Source organism: Dipodomys ordii, unplaced genomic scaffold (genome assembly GCF_000151885.1).
Source record: "Dipodomys ordii isolate 6190 unplaced genomic scaffold, Dord_2.0 Scaffold10, whole genome shotgun sequence".
NCBI lineage: Eukaryota > Metazoa > Chordata > Mammalia > Rodentia > Heteromyidae > Dipodomys > Dipodomys ordii.
Window position 1 is genome coordinate 11,376,650 of NW_012267226.1, and position 9,127 is coordinate 11,385,776.

The following is a 9,127-nucleotide window of genomic DNA, read 5'->3' on the forward strand; positions in this document are numbered from 1 at the left end:
CTGCCATTGTGACTCTTTAAGTCCACTGCATAATGACTCTGGCTGTCCTCTCCTGACCAAAATATATGTCTTGCAACGGTGTGCTCTTTGAAATGTCATTGTTAGATATTTGCATTTTTAGTTTGGCTAAAGATTTTGTCCTCACTATTTTTCTTTTTAGAAAATTCATGAAAGAGAGTAGAAGGTGGATGGTCCCTCGCACGCTTTAGTAAACCATGTGTTGATAAATCTGTGAGAGCCAGTTTTGACAGAAAGTGGAAGGTAGAGTAAACATTTAGGCCTGTGAATCTTTGGGACATAGAATTTTTCCCTGAAACTAAAAATGGGTACAGAAAAAAAAGAGAGATTGGAAGCTGTAAAGGAAACTTCAGTTGGTTCCATAATTTTCTCTTTGTGGAGTGGCAGAACGTGGAGATTTGAAAAAGAGGGTATTGATGGTGGGGTAGAAAGCAGAGATGGAGTAAATTTAGAATGGAATGAAATCACATGGCTTTGAGTGAGCCTGTTCTCTTCAGGTGGACTAAGGAACATTTTGTTCAAACCTGAATACCTTAGAAATACCTTAGCTGAGGTTTCCACAAAAATTCATTCTGGAGACAAGGACTTGTGTGAAGGTAGCTTATTTTAAAAGTAATCCCAGTGAAGAGGATGTGTGAAACAGGGAAGGATGGGAAACCAATGCAAGTATGAATTGATGGTTACCTTAAAGGGGAAATTTAGGGTCAATCCCTCTGAGGCCCTTAGAGATACTGTGAAGTAGGAATCACTAGAAGTACAGCAGAAGGCAACATTTTCCCACTGGCTCCTAGGAGCGTTAACGCCTTTCAGTTCAGTACTATATGTGCATCTGATTGGCTGAGCTGCTTCTCACATACATTTCATATTGTGGTAACTGAGGTGTCCTAGAGCAAAGCAGAGGGAAAGTGATGCAGTTAGCAGAGTGGTACTGTTTGGCTATAGCTGGATGCAGTTTAGTGCCGTGGCAACAGTAGAATCCCCAAAGACAAGCTGAGTAATATGACAGGAGGCATAAAAGATATTCAATTGGAACAACTGGGCCAGGTAAAGATGTTCACATAAGATAGTACATGGACCACTGTTGTAAGGAAGACTTAGTAGTATGAGTTTATAATATAAAGTTTGGAAAAGTCTTTTGTTTACATATTGTACATATTTACATATTTTTCTGAAAATCTTTCTGTATCTCTTATTGCTGGTGCATTGAGTTATTACATCTGAATTATAGTTAAACACAGCACCTGGAGGGACCCTTGTTATCAATTCAATGATGCTCAATAGCCCATTATATTAGCTGGGTTTCTCAGTCTAATCCTGTCAAAGTCACTTCCTTGATCAATATGGGTTCACACTTACATATTTATTATCTTTCTTTCTTTCTCTCTCTCTCTCTCTTTCTTTCTTTCCTTTTTTTGTTGGTCGTGGGGCTTGAGCTCTGGGCTTGGGCGCTGTCCCTCAGCTCTACAGTTTAAAGCAAGCACTCTATTGCTTGAACCACAGCGCCACTTCTGGTTTTCTAGTGGAGATAAGGATTTTCCTGCCCGAGCTGGCTTTGAACCACGATCCTCAGATCTCAGCCTCCTGAGTAGCTAGGATTACAAGCGTGAGCCACTGGTGCCTGGCTTCATACAGTTTCTATTGTATCATTGAAGTCTCTCTTCAGAATGAACCCAGGGTGTGATAGCAAGACTAATGCCCAACTGGGCCCCTTACCTGAATTCTGCATTTCAGCCAACAAAAGGCCAACAAATCTTCTTCCATAGCAATATAACTAGAGATGTTGGAGACTCATTTTTTGTTTTGTTTTGTTTTTGTTGCTTGGACTCTACCACCAAATAGTGCTGTACCTAGTGGGTCCTCAGTTTCCTTTTGAAAAATAGTATAGGATGGGAGCATTAAATCAATGACTACTTGGCTAAATATCAAGAAATTTAGAAGAGAAATTCAGATTATAAAGTTTATCTCTGGAGATTCTGATTTCCTATGTCTGAATTGTGGCACAGGATATGTACTTAAAATATAATCTCCAGGACTGGAAGATGATTTTCAATACTGTTTCAAGTCTAGGAAGTTCCAAGAGTATGAATTGCCACTAAGCGTAAACAATGGTCTGAAAGCCTGGGGTACAAAGAAGAACATTTGCCATGGCATAAGAGGAGTTAGGAAAAAAGCAAAGGAACAAAACCAGAAAAATGAATGTACAGTAATATCAGGCTCAGTATGAAGGTTCTGGGGGCCTGGTAAGGTCAAGGATGGATAGGGAGCAGCGGGGAGAATTCTGACACTGTATTCATTTTATAAAACAAACAAACAAACCCCCAAAACTCAAACTACCTCCCTCCAACCCAACAAGCTGTTCTTTTTTGTTGGATGTGGGGCTTGAACTCTGGGCCTGGGTGCTGTCCCTCAGTTCTTTTTTTGGGGGGTCTGGTCGTAGGGCCTGAACTATGGTCCTGGGCGCTGTCCCTCAGCTCTTCAGCTCAAGGCTAGCGCTCTATCACTTGAGCCAAAGCGCCACTTCCGGCTTTTTTCTTTTTGCTTATGTGGTACTGAGGAATCAAACCCAGGGCCTCGCATGCAAGGCAAGCACTCTACCATTGAGTCACCTTCCCAGCCCTGTCCCTCAGCTCTTTAGCTTAAGGCTTGTGCTCTACCACTTGAGGCACAGCGCCACTTCTGGTTTTCTGGTGGTTAATTGGAGATAAGAGTCTCACGGACTTTCTTGCCTGGACTGGCTTTGAACCTCTATTCTCAGATCTCAGCCTCCTGAGTAGCTAGGATTACAGGTGTGAACCACCGGCGCCTGGCTTAACTTTTCTTTTTTAAACTTATTTTTATTTTTTATTTTAATGTAAAGGAATTGTTCTGTGATGTCAAGCTCACATTCAAAGAGATGAAAACTTGGTTTTTTCTCTGAGGAGGACCCTTGAAAATTCCTGTGATGTCTAAAATGTATTGAACACACACCCCTCTGAAACGGTGTAGTGTTTTATTTTTGCCTTTTCTGGATTGTCTCACATTCTTTCCTATACTTACGTATATTGTAATATTTTCAAGGCATTATCAGAGCCTTGAAGGCAAGGCCTCTATGTGTTTTATTACCTTCCATAGGAGTTCTTAAAGGCAATTGTTATATTACATTTATAATTAGATAGGCCTAGATTTCATGTGGATTTAATGTGTGTATGTGCTTGCAGGTACTAGGGCTTAAACCCAAGTCCTCACACTCTTCTTGATTAGCTTGCTCACAGCTATATTCTACCACTTGAGCCATACCTCCAGTCCAGAATTTTACTGGTTCATTGGAGAGGAAGTGTCTTACTCTCCTGAGTAGTTAGGATTACAGGCATAAGCTAGTGACACCCAGCTTGGATTTAGTCATTTAACATATTTCTAAAATGGAAATGATAAAACCCAGTACATAAGATCTGAGGAAGAATGAAAAGGAAGAATTGCTTGTAAAATGGTTTTAGATCTTGGCATGTTAAGATTAGCATAAGACAGAATAATATACATTAAGTGCTCATATGGCAAATTATTTTTGCACAATTCTTTGTGTATTGTTTGAACTAATATTTTTATGTTTCAGAAAGCCCATTCAAATATTTTCAAGAGTATTTTCAGTTACTGTCTGGAGCCATGATCCCCAGAGAACCCCTGGCTTCCTGCCATGTCCCCAGATCTCCAAACCTGGCATAAAACTGCTCAGTCTCTTTGCAAGCTAGAGAAGAGCTTCAGAGTAAACCACTCCCCACATCGTTTTCCAGCTCAGGAGAGCTCTGAAACAGCCTCTATGTGTGTGTGTGTGGGGGGGTGTCTAACCCTTGCATTAGAAGAGGAAGTAGAGGTGTTTGTGACAAATCCTTCCACAAAAACACAGTCATTAACCTGTCTGAACAACTGAGATAAGTGTTTGGCTGAAAGGTACAACACTGAAGCTCTGGGCTGAAGGAAGGTGAGTGACTGACTCTGGGTGAATGTCTCAGTGTAGGGTCCTAAAGTACTGGGGGGCGGGGCGGGAAACTAGTTCACCCTGGTACTCTGTCCAGGATGGTCGGAAGGTAGACATTCTCTTGCCCAATTAGACTAGCCCGAGCCTCAGAGAATTCTTCTCAGAGACTGATGTGTTTTATGAGTCTGAGAAAACTATGGAGATAGAAGGTTAACTAAGGAATCAAATTAAAGATCGGAGACTCCTCAGAGGCTTCTTGAGGTCCTTCTTCCAGCTTCCTCTGCTCTGCACGGAGGCAGCTATGACCTCCAGAGGTCCCTGCAGAAGGAAAGTCATCGCGGCTATGAGAATAGTTCCAGGATCCTAACCTCTGAAGTTCAAAATCTCTGTACGCATCCAACTTGTGACAAACTGGGGAGCTGACTCTGTCATCTCCCTTCTCCTTTCTTGTCTTCCTCCTCTCAGTGGCTCTTTTCCTTTGTCCCTACAGAATGCCTTACTTGAGAATGGCAGCTGAGAACTCCTCTGTGACAGAGTTCATCCTTGCAGGCTTAACAGACCAGCCAGGACTCCGGATTCCTCTCTTCTTCCTGTTTCTTGGTTTTTACGTGGTCACCATGGTGGGGAATCTGGGTTTGATCACGCTGATAGGGCTGAACTCTCACCTTCACACACCCATGTACTTCTTCCTCTTTAACTTATCTCTTATAGACTTCTGCTATTCTACTGTCATCACCCCCAAAATGTTAATGAGTTTTATCTCAAAGCAGAACATCATCTCCTACCCTGGGTGTATGACTCAGCTCTTCTTCTTTCTTTTCTTTGTCGTCTCTGAGTCCTTCATCCTGTCAGCAATGGCATATGATCGCTATGTGGCCATCTGCAATCCCCTCATGTACACGGTCATCATGTCTCCTCCGGTGTGTCTACTGCTTTTGCTGGGGGTCTATGTGATGGGTTTTGCTGGGGCCATGGCCCACACAGCATGCATGCTGAGATTGACCTTCTGTGACAACAACCTCATCAACCACTACATGTGTGACATCCTTCCCCTTCTCGAGCGCTCTTGCACCAGCACCTATGTGAATGAGCTGGTTGTCTTCATTGTTGTGGGTATTGATATTGGTGTCCCCACAGTCACCATCTTCATTTCTTACGCCCTCATCCTCTCCAGCATCCTCCAAATTCGCTCCACAGAAGGCAGGTCCAAAGCCTTCAGCACCTGCAGCTCCCACATCATTGCAGTTTCTCTTTTCTTTGGGTCAGGGGCATTCATGTATCTCAAACCATCTTCCCTTTTACCTATGAACCAAGGGAAAGTGTCCTCTTTATTTTACACCATTGTCGTGCCCATGCTCAACCCATTAATTTATAGCCTGAGGAATAAGGATGTCAAAGTTGCTCTGAAGAAAATTTTGAGCAAAACTTCATTCTCCTAAGAGAGGAACAATGCTTGGGAAGGACTCACTTTTGTTCTTCCATAGTTGAATCAGAATCCATAGGATACATGGAAGAAATTTTAACTCATTCTTGGACAAGTCTGTCTTCTTCTTCTGAAGGGTATCTGGAAGATCATCTACACCGGTCCTCATATTTCTGAGAAGACACAGGTTTATGGCCCTACCTAGCATTCAGCATCTTAGACAAACAGCAACCAAAATTCAGGTTATTTCTTTCCATTACGTGTTTCATTTTGGCTAACTTTCTTCCTCCTTCAGGCCTTGGAGGAAAAAAAATGTGAGCTGGCCTCGGATGTTAGAATCTGGTTCTGTCTACAGAACTTTCATGTCACTTTTCAAGGGCTAATTTTAAATTAGCACATTTTTGTAAGAAGGTAGGAGGTATAGGATTTTGCTGAGATGATGTTGGCTAAATGACCAGAGAAATTCTTGAAGCAGTTTATGGAATGTGGGGGAAGTGTATTAGGACCCAGAAAGCAGCAAGTGTGCTACCACCTAGGCCTGTGGAGTGGTGCTGCAGGAGCCTGGACTTCTAGAGATTTGGTTATGATGGTGGGTTTAAGAACTAACAGGAAATTCCAAGGATCTGAAGACTAGAATTTGGAAATTATTTCATACACACCTATTTTCTTGTTTTCAAATTGTGCTTTTAAAGGCAAAAGTAGTGGACTCTGTGGCCAGGAGAAATCACTTTGTTATCTGTGGAATACTTTAGAAACATAGACCTTTTAGTGTTACTAACCATATTCAGGTTAGCAGCCAATCATCATTGGAAATGTCTGTCAAATGGTATATTGGTGAAACATACAACAGAGACTAAGGTAGAATATTTTCTCTGTCTCTTCTCAGATCAAATTTCTACTCCTTGGCACCTCTTTGAAGAAATTCCCTAATGGATTGCCTTTTCCTCTGGGTTCTTTTTTTGGGTTAGGGCAAAGGGAACCTTGGTAGAGAAAAATCAGGGAGAAGGAGAAAAAAGACATGAAGATAGTTATTTCTGGACATCCTCCAAACTTGGGCTAAAGTGGCAGTAACTGAATCCTCTGTTCCACATGTGTTTACAGTAACTGCTCCCTCCCTTGCTACTTCCCTGCCAAGAGCTTATTATGTCTCCCTGCTGTTAGTTTGACCATCTCTTGTGGTTCTCTCAGACAACATTCTGCCTACACCTGTATGAATAGTTTCCTCATCATATTTGCACAATTACGTTGTTTGACTCTCTTTTTTGTTTATTTGTTTTTGGCTGAGATACTGATATACCTCCCAGTAAAAGGGAGGGTCCATTAAAAACTGTGATACTAAATATTTTCTGTGATACAATGACATGTAAAATGCCACGAAAATCCTTTCTGTCCCAAAGTTACCTTTAGAAATGCTCTCTCCTATATGAAAAAGAAAACATAGTTTGGATAGATTTATAACTTTGTAACTTTTGGACTGGTGCTAATCAGTAATAGTGAATTCAAAAGAAAGTGCATGGACAGGTGAACAGTAGAATTCAAGTGATCAAGGCAGAGAAAGGTACCAAGTATCATAAAAATTTTGAAAGAGCAGACTATGGAATTGGAAGGTATAATCAGATTTGAATCCCAACTTCTACCCAGTAGTTGTGTAACTTTAAGCAAATCACTTGATGTCTCTTTAACTTTTTTCCAGAGTTCCATTGAGAATTAAATACCAGTTTGGTTTCATCCCCTGCTAGATCTTCTTCCTTCTAATATTTAGCACTTCCACTAACTTATCGTTTAACTTTGAGACAATTGGCTTATCTTTTTAGGCCCATGATCAAGTTATCAACAGATTCAGTGTCTTACTTCAGAGAGGAAAGAAGTGAACAGTCTCTCTTAGGCCCTGTAAAAGGGCACTCCAAAAGACTGTCCATCAAAGCACTATGCTTTCAACTATAAATTTTGGGAGAATACAAATATTCAATATGCAGCAAACATGTAATAAGTGATTAATAGACATAGAAGGATCTATTGTAAATAGAATATAAAAACAACATGATAGAATATGCTATTTTCATATAAGCAAGAATGGGCTAAGAAAGACGCTGGTGAGACCACATGGGAGGAAGAAATGAGCTATGGAGAAAAGGAAAAGATATGTCCTCAGAGACTCAACTGTAGGATTTGATTGAAATTGATTTCTATTCAGCTTCTTAAAGATATGGCCACCCATCTCTTTTGCTCCCTTCATTCATGTTGAATGTTTGCAATGACCTCCACTCAGATCCCTTTTAATTTAGCAAACTACCATGATCTGAGCATGGAAGTGATACATGTAGGCAGGAGGTTTACATTTAAGGCATCTCTGGTTTTTAAGTTGTTTTTGGATTGGTACATACATATTCTCCTTGCATCTTTTCTACAATGGTCTGAGATCATTTCTCTTACTTTTTTGGACACACAAATCTAGTCTTAAAGAAGTTAAAGAACTTGCCTATGATTGCACAGATAATAAGCAGAGTTGCAGATTGTATTTAGATGGCAAGCCATAGCCCACACTCTTCCTACTAGGCACCTTCCAAGGAGTTCAATATGGATGTGAAAGAAATAGCACATGAGGTGCATATATATTCACCTTGTTCCATCCCCAAGTTGCTGTCTGGAGTTAAGTCCCTACATTATTCTCATTTGGAAACAATTTGCCAGAACATATGTCAAGAGAAAAACACTGAAGAATTTTCTCCTTTTTAAAGGCACTGAGCGCATAGAATCAGGAATATGTATGCGAGGTTTGCAGAGCTATTGTTCAATGGGTTGCACCGTAATATATTAAGAGGTTGTTTAGTTAAGGTTACCATCTCTAGATAATCTAACATATACATGGAGCTTAATGCCTGGAAGATATAGAAGGTGTTAAATACATGTTGAACAAATTCCCAGTGAGATTTTTAAAATACTGTAATTATGCAGCACTTGTTTTTAATTTATTTTTAAAAATAATTTTCCTTAAATTTCTACCACTGTGTGGTAGAAACATGTGAGATAGAACCGTGTAGAGATACGCAAAAAAAAGTTTAAAAGAAAGACAGAATATCATGATCCCACCATTCAAAGAATACCACTTCTGGCATTTTGGTCTATGTTTTATCCAGAGTATTTTTCTGTCTTTGTGTTGTAGTTAGAATAGCATAGATCAGTGAAAAAATCTCTCTATATATACATACAAGCAGATTATCATATTAAGTACTATTTTGTAATTTAGTTTTTGTTCTAGGAACATGTAAACAACATTGATTAAGTACATGCTAAAATGATATTGAATGACTACATTGCTGGGTTTAAGGTTACAAGAGCATTGGAGTAATGCAAATGATTTCTATTGCCAAACAGAAAGACAATATTGCTCTCTTCTTTTCAAAGGGCCTTTAAATAGCCATCTGATGATCCTAAGTCATTTCTTAAAACAATTTTTGAGCAGAGGCAGCATTTTGCTATGTAACTCATTGTGTAGCCTAGGCCGATAGTCTGGTTCAAACTCACAACCTTTCTGCCTAGTGCTGGGACTATAGGCTATATTCTAAGAGGAGTTTTCTCTTTGATTTAGCAGTAGGTGTCAAATTCTGCATAAAGCTCTTACTATCTCAGTTCAGGTTTCTTTTTCTTTCTTTTACCCTTCCCTCCCTCCCACCCTCCCTCCCTCCCTCCCTCCCTTCCTCCCTTCCTTCCTTCCTTCCTTCCTTCCTTCCTTC

General features: G+C 40.3%; 1 protein-coding gene across 1 annotated transcript; it reads left to right on the forward strand.

Annotated features, from left to right (window-relative positions):
* The first annotated feature begins 4,447 nt into the window (after positions 1 to 4,447).
* On the forward strand, positions 4,448 to 5,427 carry LOC105980660 (olfactory receptor 145). Its single transcript, XM_013009544.1, has one exon. The coding sequence runs from the start codon at positions 4,462 to 4,464 to the stop codon at positions 5,407 to 5,409; it is 948 nt and encodes a 315-aa protein (XP_012864998.1). The 5' UTR covers positions 4,448 to 4,461; the 3' UTR covers positions 5,410 to 5,427.
* Positions 5,428 to 9,127: the final 3,700 nt, after the last annotated feature.

Coding starts and splice junctions, on each gene's coding strand:
- LOC105980660 (XM_013009544.1), top strand. CDS start 4,462: ATGCCTTACTTGAGAATGGCAGCTGAGAACTCCTCTGTGACAGAGTTC.